At 41.7% G+C, this 27,158-nt stretch overlaps 2 protein-coding genes across 5 annotated transcripts in view; one reads left to right on the forward strand and one right to left on the reverse strand.

Annotated features, from left to right (window-relative positions):
* Positions 1–27,158, forward strand: part of CHD1L (chromodomain helicase DNA binding protein 1 like) — a 178,974-nt gene that overhangs the window by 24,705 nt on the left and 127,111 nt on the right. The window lies entirely within an intron of this gene.
* PRKAB2 (protein kinase AMP-activated non-catalytic subunit beta 2) lies at positions 760–20,890 on the reverse strand. 4 transcript variants are annotated; one of them, XR_008295205.1, is made up of 8 exons: positions 20,202–20,582; positions 16,195–16,361; positions 15,255–15,348; positions 14,902–15,022; positions 11,288–11,421; positions 10,326–10,394; positions 6,599–8,262; positions 760–3,037 (listed from the first exon to the last, which is right to left on the reverse strand). XR_008295205.1 is itself a non-coding variant. In XM_027051507.2 (8 exons), exons 2-8 carry the CDS (start codon positions 20,355–20,357, stop codon positions 8,185–8,187), a joined length of 819 nt encoding a protein of 272 aa, XP_026907308.1. In that variant the 5' UTR covers positions 20,358–20,382; positions 20,760–20,890; the 3' UTR covers positions 3,692–8,184. The 4 variants fall into 4 exon arrangements, 3 of the variants coding, with proteins under 3 accessions (XP_026907308.1, XP_026907309.1, XP_026907310.1); XM_027051507.2 differs by lacking the exon at positions 760–3,037 and adding an exon at positions 20,760–20,890 and having other exon boundaries at positions 3,692–8,262; positions 20,202–20,382; XM_027051508.2 differs by lacking the exon at positions 760–3,037 and adding an exon at positions 20,651–20,778 and having other exon boundaries at positions 3,692–8,262; positions 20,202–20,382.

Genomic DNA, 27,158 nt, shown 5'->3' on the forward strand with positions numbered 1-27,158 from the left:
TCTGTCTGGTGGTTCTTTATCTAGACTCAGCAAGTTTCCTTTCTCACATGCGTTGGTCAGTATGTTGCTGAAGACCCAAGGGAACCTTCTGCTGATTTAGCTCTATCTGTGTGTAGCCCTCTCCTTAGTACTCTATGCTGTGCTTCTAGCAATGTTGGATTCTGAAGACTCTTAGCTCTGTGTCCTCAACTCAGGCAGTTCACCCCACTGGAAATTTTCAAGAAAGTCAGCTTAGGCAGTTAAAGGGCTTACTTCATTTGTTTCACATATTTCAGGGATCACTGTTCTTCAAACCATTGTTTCATATATTTTGTCTGGCTTGTTAGTTGTGCACCTGGGTGGCTCAGTCTGTTAAGCATCAAGACTTTGGCTCAGGTCATGATCTTGTGGTTCGTGGATTCAAGCCCCGCATGGGGCGCTGTGCTGACAGCTCAGAGCCTGGAGTCTGCTTTGGATTCTGTGTCTCCCTCTCTCTCTTTGTCCCTCCCCTGCTCGTGTTCTTTCTCTTTCTCTCTCTCAGAAAATAAAGACAAAAAAAAAAAAAATCTAGTCCCTTTTATTTCATTTTGACCAGAAACAAGTCTCCTGGTAATTTTTGATTGGATATCAAACATTGTGACTGTTTACCTCGTTGAGTGCTGCTTGTTTTTTTTTTTTGTTTTTTTAATTCTTTTAGGTATTCTTGAATTTTGTTTTTGTAAGCAGTTCTCTGGAAACCATTTATTTTCAATTAAAAATTAAAAAGAGGGGCGCCTGGGTGGCTCAGTCGGTTGGGCGTCCGACTTCAGCTCAGGTCATGATCTCACGGTCCATGAGTTCAAGCCCCGTGTCGGGCTCTGTGCTGTCAGTTCGGAGCCTGGAGCCTGCTTCGGATCTGTGTCTCCCTCTCTCTCTGCCCCTCCCCCACTCACGCTCTGTCTCTATCAAAAAATGAATAAACATTAAAATATTTTTTTTAATTTAATTTTTCAAGAATTTTTGATATAGTTCTTTTGTGTCCTACCCCACATCACTCAATACTTGACAAATGTCTTGGGACCATGTTCTTCAGTCAAGCCCACTTGCCATAGTTTATCACCTCAGCACCATGGGACTTTGGGAGATTTCACTCTTTTATAAGCCTTTTGTCTTCACTCTTTTTTTTTTTTTTAATGTTTATTTTTGAGAGAGACAGAGACAGAACACACGTGGGAGAGGAACAGAGAGAGAGGGAGACACAGAATCTGAAGTAGGCTTCAGGCTCCAAGTTGTCAGCACAGTCTCGGTCATGGGGCTTGAACTCACGAATCACGAGATCATGACCTGAAGTTGGGTGCTTACCCGACTGAGCCCCCCAGGTGCCCCTGTGCTAGCTCTTAAGCATCCCATGCAGTTCAGCCTCAGTAAGTGTCCTTTGGGGAAAACCAGGCACACGGCTGAAGCCCTTCAAGTTTTCAAGTCAGTCCCTTTATGGCCACATGCCACTAAGAGCTTGGTTGGTTTTACTTTACCAACCAACTTCAGGTGCCCTCTTCCCAGGCAAAGCTAGGTCCTCAGCCCATGCCCAGAATCAGCAAATGGCTATAGGGAATAAGAGAACAAGTGATCTCAATTCACCTTGGACAGTTCTACCTTGTTTCATGAACTTGAGTTCATCTAGACCTAGTTGCTACTACAGTTCTCTAATAGCTAAAAGTTGCAAGCTCAGATTGGCTCCTTATCTGGTAGATTCCCGGGATTGTCAAATTCTTCTACTCTGCCCCCAGATATCCTAACTCTAGGTCACTCTCCTAGATGACCTTCTGAACCAGATCTGCTAATTGGGGGAGAAAAAAAAACACCATCTTCGGGGTGGCAGAATATTTCCATTTGTGGATAAAACAGAAGACCCCACACATCCAAGATGTCCTCAGCCTGACCCCCAGAGATATTTTTCTGAGATCCAATTGAGTGTGCAACATCTCTCCCACTACCCACTCCCAAAACCTAACTTCTACTTGTGACCCAGAACTACTGTAATCTCTAACAAAGATCCCTGAAAACAAGAACTAAGTTACAGTACAGGTCATAGTTTTGAGGAATCAGTTGGCCTGGGGTAAAGACTTCTCCCATGATCCAGGGGTGCTCTGTATTCTTGCCTGATGTTCTTATCATAAGCTATCACTAGCAGGTGCACTTTGGAAGCTATAGTGAAAGGAACACTAGTTCAGAAGAAGTTGAGAAGTTTGTGAAAACCTACTTTTGGTTTAAAAATACCATATAGTGTATGGACTTTAGGTCTTCTGACCTCTGACACAGAGCCCTGCCCTCTTCCCTAGAAGTCAGTGAAAAGGAGAACATTCACAAGACAGGAGTGTCCTTCAGAGCACAACTGAATGCCTGAGGAATTCTAACTGGTGGGAGAGAATGGGGAAATTCATCTTCAGCCGGTGTAAGTGCCCTGGATTCAAAGAATGGGTTTGGGAAAGGGGGAAGGGACTCACATATGTGCGGCTGGATGACCACTGGCCACACAAGCCATGGGTGTAGGGGAGAGATTCATGATGTCTTTGAACAACCTGTGTTATGAGTAACTGTCGGTGCAGAGGAGGGGGGTGGGTATCGAAGGGATCCAACAAGACCCTTAGCCAAGTGAGCCAGAGAAATGCTTTAGGAAGCACACACCGATGCAAGTCTGGGCCTTGATTGAATTCTAGTGCCATGCTGTTTCAGTGGCCAGAGGGCATGATGTTTAGGAGAGCATGCTGTCAGAGGCTGAGTCCACATCACATCTGACACTGTACCTTATCTGCAGGTAGTCTTGTGACCTGCTGTGGGGGGGCTGAGGTTGACTTTTGTTGTGTTGCCGCAATCCCGTCTTCATCACCTGCCCCACTTCACCCCTTCACATTCACTTCTGTCATCACCTCCCCTACTCTTCTCACCTTCTGGTCACTCCCAGTGGCACTCTCTTCTCTCCCTCAAGGAAGTGTAACTCACTTTAGATGCTTTGGAGTGGCGTGTATAAGGGAGTCTGACTGTGTTGTTTCAAAGTCCAGGGGTCAGCTTTGTAAGAATTCTGTGAAATAAGGGATGGAAGACAAAAATTATCCTGCTACCACCATGACCCTGAACTTGAGGAGAGTGATTTGCTGTCAGAATGAAGCACATAATCTGCTTCCATAGAAGTATCTAACAGTAAGAATAAGTAGAGAGGATCCTCATCCTTGGATGTGCATTAGACTCCTCTGGTAATGTGGTAATTTACTCACCTGGTAAAGTAAATCAAGACAAAGCCCACATTTGAATCCTAGAGGGATTACAGATACCTGGATTCCATACCAGAGATTTCTATTTAAATGGGGACGGAGGTAGTGGATGGGGCACCAATATTTTTATAGAATCTGCATAGGTGATAAATGTACAGACAGGGGTGAAAACCCATGGTCTAGGGTCTCAGCAAACCCAACACAAGACAATAGCTCACTATGCAGTTTTAGAGTGCTGCATTTCAAACCACTGAGTCTGCATTCCTCTAGTTAATGACAGCATAGCCTGGAACGAAAAGAGGAAAAGTGGCAGATGGATGGATGACATCACTTCTGTCCTACACCTACACCTTCTCTCTTTATTCAAATGTGTTTGTGTGGCAGTTCACATTCTTTAGGTTCTGAGACTACTGAGGCAGACAGATTTTGATAAGATAATCAGTGACCAGCGAAAAACTCAAATATTATTGCTGTGTAATATTTTTTATTCAACAGTTTTATGGGAAAAAATGTCACATTTCTGTCTGTTACATCACATAATTTTCAGACATGTCAAAGTCCAATGACAAATTACATTTGGAGAAAAGCTTTAAAATCCATTCTCATATGCCATTCCTTTGTGGAATACAGCTCTGTACCTCGGCACTAAAGGTTACAAAAAGCACCATTTAAAGGAGGACTTGCTTATTTAATTCCCTTCCAAATTATAGTCTTATTCCCCCTTTATGACAGAGCTGCACTCATTCAAAATGCTTCAGTGAAATAACAACCAGCATCCTCCCATTTACCAAAATTCAAACAAGTCTCACATATGGGCCCAGTGTGGAGATTAGGACTAATGGACATCAGTGAGCTTTGGCTGTTCTAAAACCACAAGCTAGGTAAGGTAAGTGTTCTGTAGGTGGGAACAGAAAAGATGATCAAATACATAATACTTACGGTAGGTAGATACCCCTTGACCATTTAACCTGACTACAAAATCCACAGAGCGTTTGGTATTTCACAGCAATCTTACTGCAAAAGCACTGTGCTACACCCAATTAATTCAACTCCAAATAAGGATGGAACTAATACATTAATTTTTAATGAAATTTAATCACTTCAAAGCACAATCGAGAAAAGTAAATCAAGACAAAGCCCACATTTGAATCCTAGAGGGATTCCACTGCTAAGAATTGGATTTCATAAGTAATAGACTCTTAAGGTTTCTCTTTCTTTCCCTCTTTTCCTCCCTCCCTTCCTTCTTATAATTTAAAAAATGAATTTGGCCCTTTTACTCCAAAAGTTTGGGTTCACTGAAGAAATGATAGGCCTTCTACCTTCTGCTGTGATGGGCACCTAGGGAGAGACAAATGCCTAGATCCGGAGTTGTGAAAGACCCTAACCCCACCCCTCCCAGGTGCTCTATCCCATGCGTAGCTGGAGCTAGCAGTCCCTGGTAGAAGACAGCAAGGCCTTGGTTTTAAGGATGAGTCAGAATAATGTGTGAACAAATTGTGTATCTGCTCGTAGGCCTGTGCCCCAAATCACTAGAACGTGAGGACTTAGAAATCTCTGAGATAGAATATTTTTCAAACACATACAACATAGACTATTGCATATCATTTTTAGTTGAGGTCAAAATTTTAAAAGCCCTATCTCCCCAATTAGAAGCAGGGGATTCTATCATTACTATGTCTCCTTCATTTATACTCAGATTAATATAAGCCCAGCCTGGAGGTAATACTTCTTTCCAAACTTCATTTTAGCAGCATGCATGTAGTACTGACACTTTGAAAAGGCTTTTTTCAGATCCATTAGGTCTACAAGAGACAAGAAATAATTGGAGGCCGAGGTTTGTACAATCCTCTCAGAATCTTCTCTTGGATTCTTCTTTTACAGGGTTTCTCTACCATGTAAGCATTGTTTTTAAAAAAGCCAACACCGTAGAGGCCAGGTATGCCCCTAGGGGGTGTTACTTGCAGTGACCAAATCCCATTCATTTCTAAGCTTAATGCAAGCTAATAACCATGACCATACCAGCAAGAGGACTAACATTTGTTTTAGGTACTGTTTGACCTGAGACTCTGGTAAAAGTCAGCTTGAAGGTAAAGCAGAATTCAGAAAAAAGGGTAGAGAACAGAACAAGAGACGAAGGGATGTTTTATATAGTAGGTTCTGTTCAGTGAGATCCAAGGATTCCAGTATGTCAGGTCTCATGTAATTAACAACAAAAAGGCTACTTTTAGTTCTGAGTTATGGAAGCCTTTAGTTTCCTAGTATCCTCCTTAGCTCAGTCACTCTTCCTTTTTCCTCACAACCCCCAAACCACGATGCAGTTCTTAAAAAGGGTGAGCCCTCCTAAAGAGTGATTTTCTAACTCTTCTAACTTTGACTCTGTGAAACTCCTATAGGTTTCACAGCTTTTTTCACAAAAAAGCTAAAAATGTGGGGGTTTTTTGCCTTTATTCATTTTCAAAATCTGCCAAGCTCTCTCTTGCAGAAAATAAACTATCCCTTTAACCAACATAAAAGAATGAGTGGGGTGTACTCTGGGCTACCTTCCTCCTTTCCTCTCTACCTTCTAGAACAGTTTCTTGGAGACAGACTGTGTGTGACAGGCTTCTCAGAGCCAGAGGTGTATGAGCAGTGCAGAGAAGGGACAGTGCTGAAGGGGGCATCGCCCAGCTCTCCTTGCCTGTCCTCTTCCATACCAGCTGGTGGGCTCTCATGTCACATTTGGCCAAGAGATTACCTCAGAACTTGGGAAACTGACACTCTACATTTCCAGATCGGGAAGATCTCAAGGCCACCAGCACCAAAACCTAGCGTCACTGGAGTCAGAAGCCTCTGGCTTGAAATCAAAATTAAAGGGATCTCTTTTCCTGCCCCACTCTACTGATACACCTGTGTAGAGTAAAAATTTTAATACACGAACACATAGGCAATCACATTTCAATACTGTTGACAAGAAAAAGGAGTGTAACAAAATCCTCCATTTAACAACCAGGATTTTGAATCCTCCTATGTGGCCCACTTATTTAATGGGTATTGGAAAAAACAGTACTATAACTGAAGACAATGTAGATCCTGAGAGCTGGTAATAATAGGATTTGGCCTGGATTTTTTAAATGACACACCACTCAACAAGTGGTTGGGACCATAAAAGGTTTCCCACACAAGCCTTTTGCTGCAGAAGGCAGCCTTGAGTGGCTAAAGCGGTATTTACTCTCGGCAAGTAACCACCAAAGCACTTAACAATTTACATTCCCAGCAAAACCACCACCCCAATGCCCTACTGCCTCCCTCCCAGGATCTAACAGGTCTACATAACCCGAAGACAACTGTGTCATCAGCTTTGAATAGGAAAGACAGGAGGTAGCTAAACTGACCTATGGGTGCGCCCTTTCAGTGCGGCTGGACACATCTTAACAGTGAAGGTGTCTCTCAAGCAACAAGTTTGGCCTCCTTCAGAGTTGAATGTTTAACTTGCATTTATCTGTAATGGAAGAGCCACAGATATTTGGGGAAAAAAAGTTTTATCTTTGAACAACATTTCAAGAGTGGAATGAGTAGCTACTTTTCATTCCACAAATGAAAGTCACTGACCTCGCTTCATCATCAAACACTTTTAAAAAAGAGAAAGACAAAGTGATTTTCCATTAGCACTTGGTACAGGGAAGCAATACTATTCACGGTTAGAACACCAGGGCTACTTTCCTGCTTCTTGGCGTCATGGATCTTGAAGTTAAAAGAAATTTTTAGGTGCACCCAGTGAACCTGAATCTGTATCTAGAACAGTGTTTAGTGTAATGATGTGCATGGGGTTGGTCACATTAATGTAAGACTGTAGAGGAATAGACTACTACTTTCTTGTTGAAGAAAATCTTGGGAACCATTTATCAAGGGCCTAAAATTCTCTTATGTAGTCTCTTAAGAACAATGAAAAGGCATTTTTTAATTAAAGAAAAATGTAGGCACATAAAAAATCTCCCAAGGATGAAAGACATTAAAGCATTCCCTGGTTCCACTCCCATCTTCAAAGGTGTCTGATCTGTGAAAGAAAATATGGAAGCAGGGCCAGGCCAGGTGGGAAAACCGACGGGAACGTGCCAAGACAGCCTAAGCCGTGGCACTAAACTAACACAAGAAAGTAGACCTTCCGCGTTCCGCCTTCCTTACAACGCTGAGACCTATTTTCTTTAGTAGAAGTTAAAACAAGTGGTAACAAAGTGGCCTGGGCCTGTGCTGGGCTAAAAAAGGAGACTTTCTGGCAGCCCTAGTCTCTGAGGTGGGTCAGGTCTTACGTAGCCTTTGAAAGGGGTCACCTGCCAGTGAGTTTTGTTGTTAGGGAAGGGTCAGGTATAGGATCGGAAGGAGGTTATCAAAGCAAGAATGTGAAATGAGAAGAGAAAGGGTTCCTGTGGGGCATCTGGTTATCATAAAAAGCACAGACTGTGCCACACACTCTAGGAATACAGAGAACCCATGCAAGGAAAGCTGCCCCTGCCAAGGAGGCAGCTGGAAGTAGGGCAGAAGTCTGGCACAAGCCCATTCTTTGGAGAGCCAAGGTAGCAGTGACAGAATCTCTACCCAACAAGGATCCTGAGAGTTGGCTCTTCGTTCATTTTAGGAAACAAGCTTCCTGTAACGGTCCTTCCTGCGGCTCCCCCAAACAGGTCTTGGGGAGTCCCCATAGGCAGAGAGAACACATCTAGCTAGGAGGCTTCCATTAACCTTCCTCTCATATATGTATATGTATATATATATAATTTTTTTTTCTTAAAATAAATTCCATGAACTCATAAAGCTCTCATCTGCAACCAGATGCAAAAGCAGAGCATCCTACTCAAAGGCTCTGAAACACACACATCAGCCTCAAAGCAAGTTAGCCTTCCAGTCTCCGGTGAAGACTGGTCCAGTCCAGAAAGGCAAGGGAGATGCTTCTCTTGAATCCCGGAGGCAGGAAGGGATCCCTTCAGATGGGCTTGTACAGCAGAGTAGTGACATACTTCTTCTTGTAGCGATGGGTTGCGCTAAGGACCATCACACTGTCCTGCAAGGGAAAGAAACATGCACCTAATTCATTAGTTTAGGCAACAGGCGGCTCTTCCCAGCCATCAGTGTTTCAGTCACTCACTTTTAACAGATAGTTGGAAATTATAGAAATAGGTTGGTTTTGGAGTCCGTTCAACTTAAGTTCCAATCCTGACTCCTCCTGTAACTCTGTTTGTGGCCTTGAGTAATCTACTTGATGCCTCTAAGCCTTTTCCCTCACTATTACAAAGGATAACACCTACCATTAAGGTGGCACTGATGATTATATGAGAATATCTAGCACGGTACCTGACACATAATAGGTGCTGAAGAAATATTAGTCTCCTACCTCACTCCTTTCCCTACCTCAGATTTGAATAAAACTTGCATGGAAAAAGAAAAAAGAAAAAACATTTTGACATTCAGTTTTAGAAGAAAGTCTAAAATGCACTGAGAAGAAAGGGCAGTGATCCCCCACCCTGACCTTTCCAAGCCCCAAAGCAGGTCTAATTTCCATTTAATACCAGGAATGAACTTAAAAAGTTCATTCTAATCAAGAGGAAAACTCAGGAATCCCTCTCTCTGAACAAAGTGGACCCCAAAATCTTCTTTGGAAAGATATTCAATCCAGTGGCTCCAAACAGCCTAAACAATCTGACAGAACCAAGAATGAATGGGTCAAGGTCAAGCAGAACTACAGTAATCAAGACACTGACCTGAGTCAGAATCAATATGAAGAGTAAGAGGTACTCTTTCCCGGGCTGTGTTGCAGCCTCAGGGCATGCCACAGGAGGAGAGGGCAGGCCTGTGAGCATCAATGGAGAGCCAAACAGCAGTTACAGGAGGCAAAATTCAGTCTAATCCCAGTGCATCTTCCTATTTTCCCGTATGCTGTAGTATCTACAATGAATACTTCTCAGATTAACATTCTGTGACCAGAGTGTGCTGATCACAGCCTAAATATGACAGAAGCGAGGCAGGTTAAAAAAATAAAATAAAATAAGCCAAAACTCCGCTCCAGGAAGGGTCTGGTAAAAATGAGGAGCAGGTGACAGAAAGACCTACTTGGAAAGACCTGGTGCAGTGACCACTAGAAAAGAACATGGAATGAGGACAGGAGGACCTCAGTCCTCTCGCCGGTACTTACTGGCAATATGACCTTCTCTGAGCCTTAGTTTCTTTATCTATAAAACAGGGGTTAAAAATAATACTTACCTCACAAGGTTATTATAAAATTTAAATTCAATAATATATATATTTGAAAAGTAACACATAATCTGTTAAAGATAGCTGTATCAGTGATTTCCTTAATCTGGCTGCACATCTAGGAAATAAAAGCAGCTTAAAAAACAATTACCGGGGCTCTATCCTAGACATACTTATTCAGAATCTTTGGGGATGCAGGCTTTGAATCTGTATTTTTACAAACTTCCCCAGGTAATTCTGACAATGAGCCTAGTTTGGTAACTACAGAGCTATCTAAAACTTTACTCCAGTAGCCAAACCACAAAGATGTGATGGGACTGAATGGATAATTTTCAACCCAGGCTCCGAGGCAGCAGAAAAACTAAGGAGGACGCTAAGAGTTGGAGGTGACAGAGCAAATCTGGTCACATTTCCCCTTTACCTAGTGTAGAGGAGAGATGCAATCAGTGGGTATATGTGACTGAAGCACCCGACAGCAGCTCCTATCCACCTTTAGAAAGCAAAAGGCTTAGTCATATTTGAGCATTCTCCAAACTGGAAAGATAAACTTGCTTTGTCTGCAATGAAATCCTAGTGCTATGAACTAATTTAATTAAGTAGGTGGTACAAAGGTTATAGCTATCCAAAAAGAAACCAGGAAGGAAAAAGGTTCATTAAGTCACAGGGCAATTCAGCTAGCCAGAACGTAGGATAGGGACTAAGATTTAAAATAAACAACCAAACAAAAAAATCCACCTACTAGTTAAGAAACTTCTCCTACAATTTGACCATTACGGCCAGCTTTAGCTTCAGTGAGGTAGCAGGGCAAATTACCACTGAAGAACATGTGTTACCCCTTCCCTCTCATTTTGGGGAAGAGCCAGGCCCACTACTCACCTTAATGGATAATGCATAGAGATGGTTCAGCATAACATGGTTGGGCTCGGGAAGCAAGGCTGGGTCACACTAAGAAAGAAAAAAATCACTAAATGGGATTAAATGCACAGTTTTAAACCAGTTTACTCTTCCTCAGAGCTCTTTGGAAACTTCTGAGGGGCGGCTGGGTGGCTCAGTCGGTTTAGCGTCTGACTTTGGCTCAGGTCATGATCTCATGGTTCGTGAGTTCTGGCCTCATGTCGGGCTCTGTGCTGACCACTCAGAGCCTGGGGCCTGCTTTGTATTGTGTCTCCCCCTCTCTCTGCCCCTTCCCCGCTCATGCTTTCTCTCTCTCAAAAATAAATAAACATGAAAAAAATTAAAAAAAAACTGTTGAGAAACTAAACTAGAATATATATTTCTTTTAAATGATACTATATATCAATCATTTGTTCTCATTACAGAGAATTAGGAAAATTCTGAGTCCAGGGCAAACCCTAAGCCTTAGCATCTATTTATCTCCCTTAATAAGAGTGAAAACAAAAATCTTGCCCACAACACGTACAGAAGATTTGTGTTAGGAGACAAAAACCTTAGTGGGAATCAAGTGAACTGACTAGAGATATCAATTATACGGGGAAAAAACGCAAACCCAAACCCCTTATACTCCTTTTGTATACTCCCAAATGATAAATATGCCTTATCTTCTGTTGGAATAGAAGTCCCAGTTTCTGGGACTTCTAACAATCGATGGTTCTGGGTCTAATTTATTACAATCAGAAGGTAACTATGAATTTTGATATCAATAGCTGGAAAAGTAACAACTCAGCCCTGGAAAAAAGGATCTGTAATGCTATTGATATACACATGATTTATATTCTCAACACAGCTTTGTAATAATCCTGACCTCTATGATTACTAACTTTGGATCAGATGGTTCTAGTAACCCCCAGATGCCCCAGCAATCCTTTCAGGATACTCACAGATATATTAGTGTCCTTGTTAAGAATAACTTGAAGAAGGTGAGGAGGTAGGATGGGTGGGGATTTGAATCTCTCCTCGGATCGAAACACATACATTTCTTGACCATAAGGCCCTGGGGGAGAGCTGGAAAGGTCTGGAAGATATTTACCCAAATATAAGGGAAAATTGCAGAACTAGTAAAAGTGCATGAAAAAAGCTGTCAATACATGGCAGCTAATATTAAATATGGTAGAAATCATAGATCATAAACTTATAAGCTGCTGGCTCTACAACTGTAAGGCAAAGAGTCTGAGTCATCCTGAACATGAAATTCCTCAACATGGCAACATGATGGGGAGGACAGAAGAGGGGATGAGGAGTCAAAGTTGTAGGTTCAGAGAAAAGCTACTCTATTTATCAATTGTATGACCTGGGACAAATCCTCCTACTACAGTCAGTTTCTTCATTCATAAAATGAAAGTAATATTTCTACCCTATTTCACAATGTCTTTATAGCAATCAAATGAGATAAAAGATGTGACAATGCCTTGTGAACTGTCAAACAATATGAAAAAATTAAGATTTCTTTTCTTTTCTTTTTTTTTTTTTAACACCCAAGCAACAGACAACAAGGATATACACTCTTAAGATTGCTGATGCTACAATGATTGCAACAGTGAGGACAAGATTACTAACACTGAAGTAGTTGTTAGGGAAATGTAAACCAAAAGCAGAATTAGATACCACTTAACACTCATTAAGATGGCTATAATAAAAAAGACACAATAATAATTGTTGGTGGGGCGCCTGGGGGGCTCAGTCTGTTAACTTCGGCTCAGGTCATGATCTCACGGTTCATGAGTTCAAGCCCTGCACTGGGCTCTGTGCTGACAGCTCGGAGCCTGGAGCCTGCCTTGGATCCTGTGTGTGTGTGTCTCTCTCTGCCCCTCCCCAGCTTGTGCTCTCTTTCTCTCTCACTCTCAAAACTAAATAAACATTAAAAAAAATTTTTTTTTAAATAATTATTGGTGAGGATGTGGAGAAATTGGAACCTTTGTACCATCCCGTTGCCGGAGGGAATGTGAAATAGTACAATAGCTTTGGAGAACAGGTGGCCAATTCCTTCAAAAGTTAAATGTAAAGTTATCCTATGGCCCAGCAATTACACTCTTAGGAAATGAAAACATGTTCACACAAAAACTTGAGCACAATGTCCAGAACAGCATTGTTTATAATTGACAAAAAGTGGAAATGATCCAAATGTCCATCAGCTAACAGGTAAACAGAATGATATATCTATACAATGGAATTTTATTCAGTCACAAAAAGGAGTGAAGTATTGGAGTGCCTGGGCAGCTCAGCTGGTTAAGCATCCAACTCTTGATTTTGGCTCAGATCATGATCTCAGTATTCGAGAGTTCAAGCCCTGCCTGCTTGGGATTCCCTCTCTCCCCTTCTCCCATTCTCTCTCTCTCAAAAGTAAACTTAAAAAAAAAAAAAAAGTTCTGATACACATTAAAACATGGATGAACCCTGAAAACCTGCTAAGTGAAAGAAGCCAAACATCAAAGACCACGTATTGTGTGATCCCGTTTATATGAAAGGTCCAGAATAGGCAAATCCATACAGGCACAAAAGAGATCAGGAAACTGGAAACTGGGTTAAAGGAGGAAGAGAGAATATCAAAAGTATGCCAGTCCTCTTTCTGTATAATAATGGGTATATGTTCACTGGCTGCTTTGCCAGAATCCTCTAATGAAAAAGTGGAGGGCTGCAAGCAGTCTCATCATTTAATTCAGTATTACTAAACTCTGTTGGTCACTGCCTAACCAGCCAAGAAGAATGTCCAACTTTATGTTCTGAGCTTATATAATAAAAACAATATTTGTATGATTTTCGTAGACAGACAATTATGATACCATTGATTGGTCTCTTAGAAGCTACATAAGCCACCCTTGTGCCCTGATATTCTAATATACTGCACTTACGGGAAAAGGTTGAAGGACCTGTCCACGAATTCAAAGCCAGTGAGTAGCAGGGGCAGGCTCTGAACTCACAAGGGAAAACTGCACTCACTGGGAACACAGTGCACCATTCTTTAGACCGGTACAGCCTTTGTTGTAATGTAATAAAATGGTAACCGTGAGTGTGCTGAGCACATCACTCTTCTGATGCTATAGTCAATGTGATGAAATCCATGGAAAAAGTAGTATTAGGAGAAACAAAAAGATACAGGTCTTTTCCTCTACCAAGGACTTTTTTTAAAAAATTTTTTAAATGTTTGTTTATTTTTGAAGGAGAGAGAGAGAGAGAGAGAGAGAGAGAGAGAGGGAGGGAGGGAGGGAGGGAGGGAGGGAATTGGGTTACAATGTAAAACAAATGTCTTGCTGTAGATCCTCATTAAAAAATTTGAAATGAGGGCGCCTGGGTGGCTCAGTCAGTAAGTATCCAACTTTGGCTCAGGTCATGATCTCACGCCTCGTGAATTTGAGTCCTGCATTGGGCGCAGAGCCTGGAGCCTGCTTCAGATTAGGGGTCTTCTTCTCTCTTTGCCCCTCCCCTGCTCATGCACACGCGCTCTCTCTCTCAAAAAGTAAACTAACATTAAACATTAAAAAAAAAAAGTTTGAAATGAAATTCACTAGACTGAGGTTTTTCTTGTCTCAGAGGAGACCTAAATGTTTACAGGACAAACATGTATATAGCCAAAAATATATATATTAACAAATTTTACATATATAAAACATATATACGATTCATATATATGTTGTGTATGCATATATATACATATATACATGTGTATATGTATATATACATATGTATATACACACATATATACATGTATATGTAAATATATATACATATATACATATATATACATAAATATATATACATATATACATATGTATATATACATAAATATATATACATATATACATATGTATATATACATAAATATATATACATATATACATATGTATATATACATATATATACATATATACATATGTATATATACATATATATACATATATACATATGTATATATACATATATATACATAAATATACATACATATATACATATATTTACGTATACATGTATATATACATATATATTTACGCATACACACACATATACTCATCTAGGATCAAAATGGACAAATGGCTTATGCTCAAAGGTTGCCCAAAAATTTATACAAATTATATATATATATATATATATATATATATATATATATATATAAAACATATATATGATTCAGAAGATTCTTGAGGATAAAAAAAAAAAAAAAGAAGATTCCTAAGGAGAAAAGGAAAAAACAAACAAGGGGTGCTTGAGTGGCTCAGCTTGTTGAGCATCTGATTTTTGCTTTTTGGCTCGGGTCACGATCTCACAGTTCGTGGATCAAGCCCCACATCAGGCTCTGCACTGACAGCAAAAAGCCTGCTTGGAACTCACTCACTCTCTCTCTCTCTCTCTCTCTCTCTCTCTCTCCCCCTCCCCCATTCATTCTCTCTCTCTCTCTCTCAAAATAAATAAACATTAAAGCAAAAGAACGAAAACTACCCTTGGGAAGGAACATGCATTATAAGAAGAACACATAAAGAAAGAGCAAATACTACGAACTTACCTCGACAAGATGTCTCTGAGCTTTCCATTGAATCTAGCTTTAAAGCATCAAACACCTCAAAGTCAGATTTCTTGACATGGATCAAATTGTTAATCGTGCCAAGCTGACTGGTAACCACAGGCTGAAACAATGGATGGAAACAATTCATAAACCTGGTTTCAAATTCATCTCTTCCATCTAATTCTCCTATTTTAAAAATGATCATACTCAGCACTTCCATCTTTAATCGAGAGAGAAATCCTCCAGTGTAGGAGCCCATCAATCCTGACAGCAATGACATTTGACACCAAGGGGAATAATAGCCAAAAGGACACAGTTAAGTTAATGGTTACCCTTGGAAATCAAGGCCTTACCTCTGATGGATCATGAACCCATTGTCCATCCACAAAAAACTTGTACTGGTGCTCTCCCTCAGGGAGGTCTAAGATGGCAACAAAGTCATTATGGCTACAGAAGAAAACAGAAAGTTAAGCAGGCCAAGTTCCTATTAGAAGACAGAATGTTAATGTAAAAACCGTGAGACTTTCACAACATCATACCAATGGTCTCCCACATTCCTAAGCAATTGTCCCCCGGAATAGAAAATAATTTATAGACCCATTCTCCTTTTCTGTATTATCACCTTGAAGACTTATTTACCAGCCCCTCCCAATAACTTTAGTTCTTAACTAATATCTGGAAAAGAATGATAGAGATGTTAATCCCCAAAATGGTTTGCCTTAGCACAACTGATATGCTTCAGTAGGAACAGACCCCTCACAAGTATAAAGAAGATAGCAGGTAGCCTCAGGATACAGAAGTGCCTCAGGTACCCTTTCCACATTTTGGTGAGCATTTTCTGAAAAATGATCTACATGTAAAGGGCCATTCTGATCACCAAATAATTCATTACTGCTCTGCAAGCAACAACTCACATTAGTAACTAGATGTCATGTTGTATTTTGTTTTGATGCAGAAGTCAGAACAAGTGGACTCAGCCAGTTACAAATGACTTCCCACAAGCATAGATAGGATTTGTGTTAACAGTCCTAAAGAATGTACCCACAAAGCTGTTACACTAAGTTCCTCTGAGGCAGTGATATTCTAATGGGTAAAACATCTCTGACTCACTACAAGGCTTAAAAAAAAAAAAAATGTCACAAATGTAGTCATTGGTCACAGAAAATGTTCTAGAGAGAGTCCCTAGCAGATGGAGAGGAGCAGTACAGCCAGGTCTCTCTCCTGAGAAAGGAAATCAGGTCTCTGGTTTCCTATGTAGACTCATGTAGACTCAACCAAGACACTTGTCTTCACCTCTTAATCAGTGGAATCTTGGTGCTCCAATTGTTGAAGGACCCAGAGATGAAGACCTCCTTGCCTCCTTCAGACCAGCGGATAACAGTGGGCCGGGCCTGCTGTGTATGCTTTACGGAGTCCTCCAAATCTTGTTGCCATGATACAAATTCTTTGTCCCCAGGGAGCTGTAAGAAGGATTAGGTCATCCCTAAATTGTGACCCAGGAATTCTTAAAAGGTCACTTTCTCCCCTAGCTTACAGAGGGGCGCTAGGTTTCTACTAAGGATCAGTAAGCCTTGAAATTGGCAACTAAATCACATTTTGAATAAACTATAGACAACTCATCGAGGACCAAAATAGTCAAATGGCTTATGCTCAAGGGTTGCCCAAATCACAGCCTAACTTTATAGGCTGCATACATCACCCACCCTTTCAGAGCCTTAGGATCTCCCTTTAAAAAAAAAAAAAGAAAGGGGGATTGGGGCACCTGGCTGGCTCAGTCAGTTAAGCATCCAGCTCCAGCTCAGCTCATGATTTCATGATTCGTGAGTTCGAGCCCCACATCTGGCTCTGTGCTGACAGCTCAGAGCCTGGTGCCTACTTCCAATTCTGTGTCTCCCTCTCTGTCCCTCCCCCATTCACGCTCTCTCTCTCTCTCTCTCAAAAATAAATAAACATTAAAAAAATTAAAAAAAAAAAGATGGGGGGGAAGCTTACTGGCTGTTACCAGATTAACTCACAGGCAGGCAATTATGACATGCTTCTGAGTGCCTCTTAAGAGAAAAAATATGAAAAAAAAGTATGCTTCTATAAAAAGCAATAAAGTTAGCCATGTATTTTTCACATGTAAATAGGAACAGTTTTCAATGATCAGTTGTAATGGAAGTTAGAAATACTGAAATTCATAAATAATTCACAAACTTCATTTTAGCAAACAGGTTACAAAAAGGACACTAAAAATATAAAAAATCATCATCATTGGTTTCTTAAATTTTGGGAAGTGTTATGAAATCTTAACTTGCTCACTTCTGCCAAGTTTATACTAATTATTTCAGGAGTAGGGATGAAAATTCTGGACTCTCAAGGAGTAACCCAACTGGTTAAAGTAACCCAGCTTCCTTTAACAAAAGTGGTTCTAATATCAAATGAGGTCTGTAGGATTCTAAAAACAAATGTCTCCTTACTTAGTTTCTTTTCATTACCATCCTTTAGAACAAGAGTTGACAGATTATGGCCAGTGAGCCAGATGCTTTTATAAATAAGCTTTTATTGGAAAATAGCCACACACATTCATTTATATATTATCTACAGCTGCTTTCACGCTGTAGTAGCAGTATTGAATGTTGTGACAAAACCTATATGGCCACAAAGTCTAAAATATTTACTGTCTGGTCCCTTGCAGAAAAAGTTTGCTGATCCCCACTTTAGACCGGCTTAAATGACTTTGTTAAATAGGTAAACAGGACTGTACTGTATCAAGTCAAAACATTTAGCAAATAAAATAATGTGGGTTAAAAAAAAGGGTTAACTTATTCATTTGGGCTTTACTTTCAAAATGGCTAAGGTAGTCTACCTTTGCATATTGTCTCTCAATATTCCTCAAAACTACACTATGAGACACCAGTAGCAGCATAAACTGAAGTAAATTGAGAAACAGAATTGAAGGGACTTTCATATTACATAAGTGACATAAGTGAAAACCTTGATCTCCATATTCTGAAAGCAATGCACTCTTGCCTAACTGGCTGCATTAAAATCACAGAAGTTTTTACACATGCCTAAGAGTAACTCTCAGATTCTGATTTAGATACAGGGCCTAGGAATCTATTTTTAAAAAGGCTCACAGAGAATAATAACAATACTGTGATTAAGTTAAAATAAAGAATAAAACCTCATCTTTAGAGATACATCCTAAAATATTTACAGACAAAATAATATTTGCTAGGATGTCTGGAATTTGCTTCAAATAAATTGGGGGGGGAGAGTGGATTGGGGTATAGATGATATAAATTTGTTCACAATTTGATCATGATTTAAACTGGGTGATGGGTATACAGGAGTTCATTACACTGTTCTCCCTACTTTGAAATGTGGAAAATGTTTCCAATTTTCCATATAGTGTTTAAACAAATCTCAAGTGATTCTAATGCGCAAATAGGATTGAGAACTACTGAACTGGTCCACTGAGAAGACTGGCATTTGAAGGAATGCAGGCCCCACTGCCACTGTTCCTATGAGTTACCTTCATGATTTAGTATTTTCAGTTTAGAGTTTGAAAGCTACAAACTATTAATATGCCTAGCTTTGGAAGAAAGCCCTCCCACATATGACATGACATTTCTGAGGCAGGCCTGAGTGCAGCTGACGAGCAGAAAGACCATTTACTCCAAGTTAAATAGTCAGCAAGATCATCACGAAAAGAGGCAAAACAATGAGAATTATAGTTTGAAAATGTGTAAGTGAAACACTGAAGGAAGAAGTAAAGAGACTAGCTTGAGAACTATACAATTTTAGATGTAGAAGAGACCTGAGGAATTATCTGAACCGATTTTCTTATTCACAAATGGCAAGACTGAGGTAAAGGGAAAGAATGACCCCAAAAAGGTTCCATTTCAGATGGAGGAACCTGGCTTTTAATCAGGACACCGGTTACTGCAGTCACAGTTTCACAAACACACTCACTGTACTTAAATCCTGAGTCATCGATGTAGGAAAAGGGTAAAATTACGAGATGGACCACCTTGAAAAAGCTTTGAAGAAGTAAATTCAAGTGACTGGGTAGACAGCTCATATGTTGAGGAAGTCCTGGAGTGGGAAAAGGAAGAAAGGAATGGAGAAGAAACACCAAGAAGTGGTCCTTTTAATCAACTTGACTTCTTTTTCTGTGGTTATGTTCTCAATTGGGATTCAAGAAAAGAAATAGAATCCAAATTTCACGTGCCACCGACTGGGCAAATCATTCTTTACTCTGTAAAACTCCAGTTTGGTGAAAGGTTTGTAGTGATAAAGACAAAAAAAAAAAAAAAAATCAAACACACCCCAATCTCCTCAATCCCTCCATTTTTCTACTTCACCCCACTCAGACTGTCTGGAGGAATTGTTGTTTATCATGCTGACAGCTCTCAATGTGACTAGGAACATTCGGTTGGTAATCACATTGCTGTCAGCTCCATCTATCTCTACCGGTGAACACAAGTTGCCACTTTTCTCAAAGTCCTTGGATTTGAGTTCAAGGTCCCGGGGACAGCTGTGGGCTGTCTGTTTTCAGCGATGGTATCGTTATGAACTACTAACAGGAAGTGGAGAAATCCTGGAATCACCTGCTCTCCCACTTGAGGAGCAGCTGGGTGTGAAAGAAACACCACCTGAACTACCACAACTATAACGTATGAGATGAACAACTGAGCAGTCAACCAAAGAAGGTCCTTTATTGATCCCCAAGATTAGGAGACTGTATCAAATAAGCAAGTGGTTGCATGGCTCACAGCCATGCAAAGGGCAAGAGGATCAGAAATGCTGAGTTCTTAAAGCCAATACTACACTGTATGTTAACTAACTTGAATTTAAATAAATAAAAAAAAGAAGTGCTGAGTTCTTAGAAGGGCAAAAGGATACTGATACATATAAGTTGTCAGGAAAAATAAAATCACTTACCCACCTCCGGGCAAATTTGAGAAACTGCTGCCTATGGTCAGCAACTCAGGCAACTTACAACCTATAAGTTCATCAATACTCTAGAAGAGGGCACCTGCCTGTTAGGAAAACCAGATATTGGGGGTGGGGGTGTCTACAGTCCCCATCGTAATCATGGCCAACAGATTAGTCGAAAAACAAAAACTCCGCCTCTATTCTATTTTGAGGCAGCACCGCAGGAGTAGTTACCATCCAACATCTCCGTGCCCGAAAAATCCCTTTAATTCAGAAAACCGTAAGCTAGGTCAGCGTGCTAAGAAAGAACCGAGAGGAGGAGCGCTGACACCCAGCCCGCTGCGGCAGCGTCCGCTGGGGGCGTGGGGAACGCTCACCTTGGAGTCCGGCAGGCTGAAGACGCTGGGATCGTCGGTACTCCCCACCATGATTTTGTGCTCCTTACCCGGCGCATGGCCGCCGGCGCCCTCGGAGCGTGCAGCCTTGGCGCCGTGGCGCTCCCCAGCCACCCGGTCGCTGGTGGTGTTTCCCATGGCTGCAGCTCGAGTCCGGGGCCACCTGCCGTGGGGAACAACACCGGACTAGGAACACCCCGGCAGTAGCGTCAGGGACGCCCCTGGCTCCGCCCCTGCGCCTGGGGACTCGGGCAAGGGAATCCCCGCCCCAGGGAAGCCGAGCCCGGGGACCCCTCCTTCCCCAGCCTCCAGGGGCGCCCGGAACCCCCCCCACTCCAAACCCTCTGGATGCCTGCTGCTCAGGAAACCTACTTTGGGGAACTCCCCGCATCCCCGCGCGCACTGCCCAGGCGCGCCCCCACCCCAATCACCTCCCGCGATGCTCTCCCTCCTCCCCGAGCCACCAGTGCGATGGTTGTTCTGCGGATAAGGCCACCAATAAAGTTATTGAAATTGAAGCCGCGCCCCGGGCTAGCGAACCTGATTTCCTCCTAAAATGGCTACAAGGCCAGTGGCGCGAGGCCCGCCCCGCGCGTTCCCTGCGGCCGCGCGGCGACGGCACCGGGAGCTCGCCGGCCTCTCTAGCCGCCAGCGCCTCGGTGGTGGGCAGCCTCCTGCGCCAGGCGGGGGCGCCAGCTCCGCAGTTAGCCTCGCGCCGGGGATGGGATGTCCGCTCGGGGGCCCTGGACCAGGAATCACTGTGGCGGTCAGCCCCCGGGCTTTCCTTTATGGGCGCGTCTCCAGGTGACACTTAGAACCGCCTCGCTGGGCTCGGGTGTTCTGTACCCAGAGAAGCGGCGCTGCTGTCTTCCCGGCCGCCTGACACGGCTTCAGGTTCGCCAAAACGTTTTCTGGGCAGGGTCTTTAGGATAGGCCCGAAGAGGTGGGTTCCGATGGGGAATTAAAAACCAGACTTCCTACTGGAGTCAGAAGGAAGTAGCGGCAATCGCTTGAGGTTCAAACTAACTGATGTGGGGAGCAGTCAGCCTCGGCTGGGGCCCAGGGAATAACGGGTGATTAGGAGATAAACCTTGACAAATTAGTGAAACGTTAGTCTGAAGAGGCGGAGAAAGCTATTCTAAGCTAAGAGACAGCATATACAGTGAGCAACGCCGGAAGAAATAAAATTTGAGAAAGAGCAACAACAAAAACAAGGAACACGGAAGGCAGAAAAGGACAAAGATAGTTCTAGGATTGGGACAGATCTAGGTTTTTACTGATAATTAATGGAACTTCTATGGTATTTACTAATTCTTACGTTGTATAATTATGTGCATGCCTAATTCCCTACGAGAAACCCTTATCACTCAGGATGTGTGAACCCAGCCATTGGCATCACCTGGGCACTTGTTACAGGTGTAGAATCTGAGGCCTTAACTACACAATCAGAATCTGCCTTTTAACAAGAGCCTCAGGGGAATGTGTATACATACTGGAGTGTAAGAAGCACTGCTTTGACAGCTGGCAGAGAGCAAATCTGGATGATTCCTCTTCATATTCTGCATGCACCTTGTACAGAGTAAGCTTTTAATACACATTTACCCAATGAGGGATACATGAATACTGTTTACTACATTTCTAACAAGATAATACCACTTAAACAACCAGTGATGGGGAATCCAAGTTGTACAAAGCCACCGTTTATTTTCTTTTTGAAATTTTTAATGTTTATTTATTTGGGGGGGGGGAGGGGCAGAGAGGGAGGGAGACACGGAATCCGAAGCAGGCTCCAGGCTCTGAGCTGTCAGCAGAGCGGGACTGGGGACTGGAACTCACAAACTGCAAGATCATGACCAGAGCTGAGGTTAGAGGCTTAATGGGCTGAGCCACCCAGGTGCCCCAAGACCATCCTTTCTGAATGAGTAGTTCTGTTTGTTGAAAAGTTTATTTTATTTTTAAATTTTTTTTTTCTTCAACGTTTATTTATTTTTGGGACAGAGAGAGACAGAGCATGAACGGGGGAGGGGCAGAGAGAGAGGGAGACACAGAATCTGAAACAGGCTCCAGGCTCTGAGCCATCAGCCCAGAGCCTGACGCGGGGCTTGAACTCACGGACCGCGAGATCGTGACCTGGCTGAAGTCGGACGCTTAACCGACTGCGCCACCCAGGCGCCCCAAAAAGTTTATTTTAAATTGAAAACCCATCCACTTAAGTTCAACAAATCCACTTCTCTTCCTTTTGTCTTTCCTCTGCCTCTAATGAACTCAGTTATTCTCTGGCTTTTAACCAAAGACAGTTTGCAGAAAAAAAGGTACATTTTTACGGCAACCTTTTGCTCATCCCTCCAAAATCTTGACTTACTGGCTGTCTCATCTTTGGTCCCTACCGTTTCCCTCCCTGCCAGTTCATTTTATTCTTTCCATGGGATGTGAAGCAAGGCCCTTGAAGGAGTAATACATTCAACCTTAACTTGTGCACTATTCAGCTCTCTAACCCCAGGGTGGTTTCTCTATGCCAAATAATATGTCCCTGGTGTGTATTACTTTACAACAGCCAAATCAGCATAGGAGAAGGAAACCAAGTGTTATACTGGACAAGTGAAACTTATTAAGAAAAAAACTTGTAAAACTAAATAGAAGTGATTTTGGGGTTTTCTCCTTTGGGGAATTAGTCCATGACACTGTTCTGCTCTAGTAGCATTTATAAACCAGGTGATAGTTAACATTAAGTCAACTCTGCATATTGCATATTTAGACACAGGATGGAAGTAATTGACACCATAGGAAGGATTAACTGCTTCTTTCTAGTCCCAAGTTTGTTTTCGTAGACTCGTGAATGACTAGGTAAAGAAACAAGATCTCTTAACCAATATGAGTATAATTTCTCCATTTAATTTTATTGTTGGTGTCCCGATGTTCTCTCTTTCTTTACAGAGGGAAGGAAAAGGAGGTAATAGGTAAAGTAGTTGGTGGGGGTTTGCTGGATGTTACTGTGTCTCAGACGTCATTGCCACTGATCTCTTCAGATCAGCCATTCTGCCTGATAAACAGAGGAAAACAACAGCCTGGGACACCTCATAGCACAGTAAACTTTCATGTGCACTGCTAAAGGTGTCCTTCCTCTGACAGGTGAGGACTTGGGAATGGCAGAAGAGTGTACTGATTTTACAGAACTTGATGGCAGGTTAGATGGAGCATCTGGAGGTTTATGTCCCCATCTCCCCTCCCATTTGTGATCAGGGAGGGGTAGGACATGTCATCTTGGTGATTTCCATTTCAAAAAACAGCCTGATGTTTAAAAAATTTTTTTAATGTTTATTTTTTTTTGAGAGAGAGATAGAGCACAAGCAGGGGAGGGGCAGAGAGAGAGGGAGACACAGAATCTGAAGCAGGCTCCAGGCTCTGAGCTGTCAGCACAGAGCCTGATGTGGGGCTCGAACCCACAAACCATGAGATCATGACCTGAGCTGAAGTCTGGCACTTAACCGACTGAGCCACCCAGGCGCCCCAACAGCCTGATTGATAGTTTTTATAAAGTTAAACATTCACTTAACATGTAGTTTAGTAATCCCACTCCTAAGTATTTATCCAGGTGAAATAAAGATAAGTTCACACAAAAGCCTGTATACAAATGTTTATTTGTACAATTATATGTTGCTTTATGCTATTTATCCCCAAATGGAAACAACACAAATGTCCTTCACCTGGTGAGTCAATAAACAAAATGTGGCAGAACTGTAAATGGAAAACTACTCAGCAATAAAAAGGATTAAACTCCATACACACATGGATGAATTGCACATGTGTTATGGGGTGTGAAAGAAGCCAGACTCCATTTACATGACATTCTGGAAAAAGCAGAGGATCAGAAACAGAACCCTGCCTTCTAGGAGTTGAAGATGGGAGAAGGGGTTGAGTACAAAGGAGCACAAAGGAATTTTAGGGGATAGAGAACAGTTCTAAATCCTGATTGTAGTGGTTGTGTGCATCTGCCAAAGCACAGTATGGTACACTTAAAAGGGTGAGTGTTATGGTATGAAAATTATACCACAATAAAAAATAAAAAAGTTTTTAAGTGTTTATTTTGGAGAGAGAGAGAGAGCAAGCTGGGAAGGGGCAGAGAGAAAGGACGACAGAGGATCCGAAGCTGGCTCCCTGCTGATACAGCCTGATGTGGGGCTCCAACTCAGAAACCTTAAGATCATGACCTGAGCCGAAGTTGGATGCTTAACCGACTGAGCCACCCAGGCGCCCCCAAAAACAAAAATTTAATACTATTTTAAACATCGGCTTTAGCAAGAGGAAAGATACAAGTTTACACACATAAGAGAATACTCAATCATTGTGGAAACCAATTATTTTTAAAAACAAATACCATTGGTTTTATTTAAAAAAATTTTCCAGCTTTATTGAGGTATAATTGACAAGATTATATATATTTAAAGTGTCCAACATAATGACTTGGTATATATAAACACCGTGGAATGATTATCACAATCAGGTTAATTAACACACCCATTGATCCACAGTTAACTTTGTGTGTATGTGGTGATACTGCTTAGGATTTACAATTTTAGCAAATTTCCTAATAGTTATTATTTACTGTAGACACCATGTTGTGCATTAGATATTCTTACTCATAACTGAAAGTTTATACCCTTATAGCAACATCTCACCCTTTTTTCCACCAATTAGTCCCTGGCAACTACTATTCTATCCCTGTTTCCCTGAGTTTGACTTTTTTGTTTTTGTTTTTTTTTTTTTTAGATTCTGTGTAGAAGTGAGATCGTGTGGTATTCGTCTTTCTCTGTTTGACTTATTTCCTTTCTCTGTCTGACATTTCACTTAGCATAATGCCCTTAAGGTCTATCCATGATGTTGTAAATGGCAAGAGTTTCTTTTTTCTCATGGCTGAATAATTTTCCACTTTATGTAACACATTTTTTTTATCCCTTCATCCGTGGACACTTAGGTTGCTTCTGTATCTTGGCAATTGTAAATAACGCTGCAACAAATATGGGAGTGCAGGTACCTATTTGAGATCCTGGTTTCATTTCCTTTGGATATATACCCAGAAGTGGGATTGCTGGATCATATTGATGAGGGAGCCAAAAGCAATCTGAGGGCAAAGCACGAGCTAACACCCACAACCCCACCTGCCCACCTCCCTACTCCTGTGGTAGGACATGTGTGACATTCCTCAGGCACTCCTGGCTGCCCAAGAACAAAGGAAAGAAAACAAATGGCCAACTGATAGAGATCACAGTCATGCAGGACATGAGTCTTCATAAGTTTACAAATGTTTTAGTAAATTACCAGAGAAAGGAAATTTTATCAATAGCTTAATCTCCAGTGGTGGCTGCCTGCAAGTCTGTAACCCAACCTTGACCTGGTTTAAGAAAACCTGAGGAACAGGGTTCTGTATGGTTTTGCTCCATTTGGGACTGGGGGCACGGGAGCTGATGCCCTTTTCCTCGTTTCCCAAGAGGGATCCTCCTCCCTTATCAAATTTAGATCGGCGTTGATTTGCCCAGTGTTTTCCTTTTCTACATCTGGGACTATCTTTATTGGGTAACTTACTGGTTTGTCCCCTGTTCGTTGGTGACGGTCCTTTTGCATGTGCCCTGGTTTTCCACATTTAAAGCAGGCATGAGAGGCTGGAGACGGCCTCATAATAGCTGCAAGAATTTGTGTGCTATGTGTCTCAGTTCCCACATTTTGGCGCGCCCTAATGAATTCAGGGATACCTTTGGCTTGAGTACGTATGCCAGAGAGAGCAGCCTGCCAGTCTGCATTAGCATTTTCATAGGCCAATTGCTGCAATAAAACTTGAGCAGTTTCTTCATTATCTATGTACCTGGAAATACTCTGTTGTAACCTATTCACGAAATCAACCTAAGGCTCAGTGGCTCCCTGCCATATGGTGGCAAAGAAACCTGTTTTTGTTTTTATGTCAGGGACTCGGGACCAGGCAGCAATTGCAGTAGTAGAGCACTGTTGGAATAACCTATGATCGGCTTGGGCGCGATATAATGGCCTGGAGCATTTCCACTCCTATCAGAATACCTAAATCTTGATTATGAATTGCCTGTGTTGTGCAACCCACTTGATATTCTAAAGTCCACACAGCTGCCAAGTAGCTTTTGCACCACCTCCCGGTTCTACTATACTAGCCAAGGTTTTACTCAAAGACATACAAGGTGATAATTCATGGAAAGGACTTTATGAACTGATAACTTGGGGAAGGGGGTAGGCATGTGTTCTCCCATTAGGATCATGCTGGGCACCTGCCTGTCTGATTAAACCATACCATGAGTTGGAAGGATCAGCCCCTCAACCCTCCTCTCAGATGGCCAGAAAGCAGTGTAACACGTTCCCTATAATCTCCTTTACCAGGACATAGCTATTTGATTTCCCACATGTCCTGAGAATTGTTTGTTGGTATGCCAACGTTGGAATTGGTGACCAGAACCCTAAGGACCTTTGCATATATTTTAGTTGGATTGTTTTCTTGCTGTTAAATTGTCTGAATTCCTTATATATTTTGGATATTAATCCCTTATCAGATACATTAGATATATCATTCAATATCAGATAAATATTTTCTCCTACTCCAAAGGTCACCTTTTCGTATTGTTGATGGCTTCCTTTGCTGTGCAGAAACTTTTTAGTTTGATGTAGTTCCTCTTGTTTATTTTTGCTTTTATTACCTTTGCTGTTGGTGTCCAGTCCAAAAAATATCACCAAGACCAAAGTCAGGGAGTCTACCCTCTATGTTTTCTTTGAGGAGTTTTATAGTTTCAGGTCTTAATTCAAATCTTTAATCCACTTCGAGTTAGTTTTTGTGAGTGGTATAAGGTTATAAGGTAGAGGCTTTTTTTTTGTTTTTTGTTTTTTGTTTTTTGTATGTGGATATTCCGTTTTCCCGGTACCACTTAT

Source organism: Acinonyx jubatus, chromosome C1, assembly GCF_027475565.1.
Source record: "Acinonyx jubatus isolate Ajub_Pintada_27869175 chromosome C1, VMU_Ajub_asm_v1.0, whole genome shotgun sequence".
In the NCBI taxonomy this organism is placed as follows: domain Eukaryota; kingdom Metazoa; phylum Chordata; class Mammalia; order Carnivora; family Felidae; genus Acinonyx; species Acinonyx jubatus.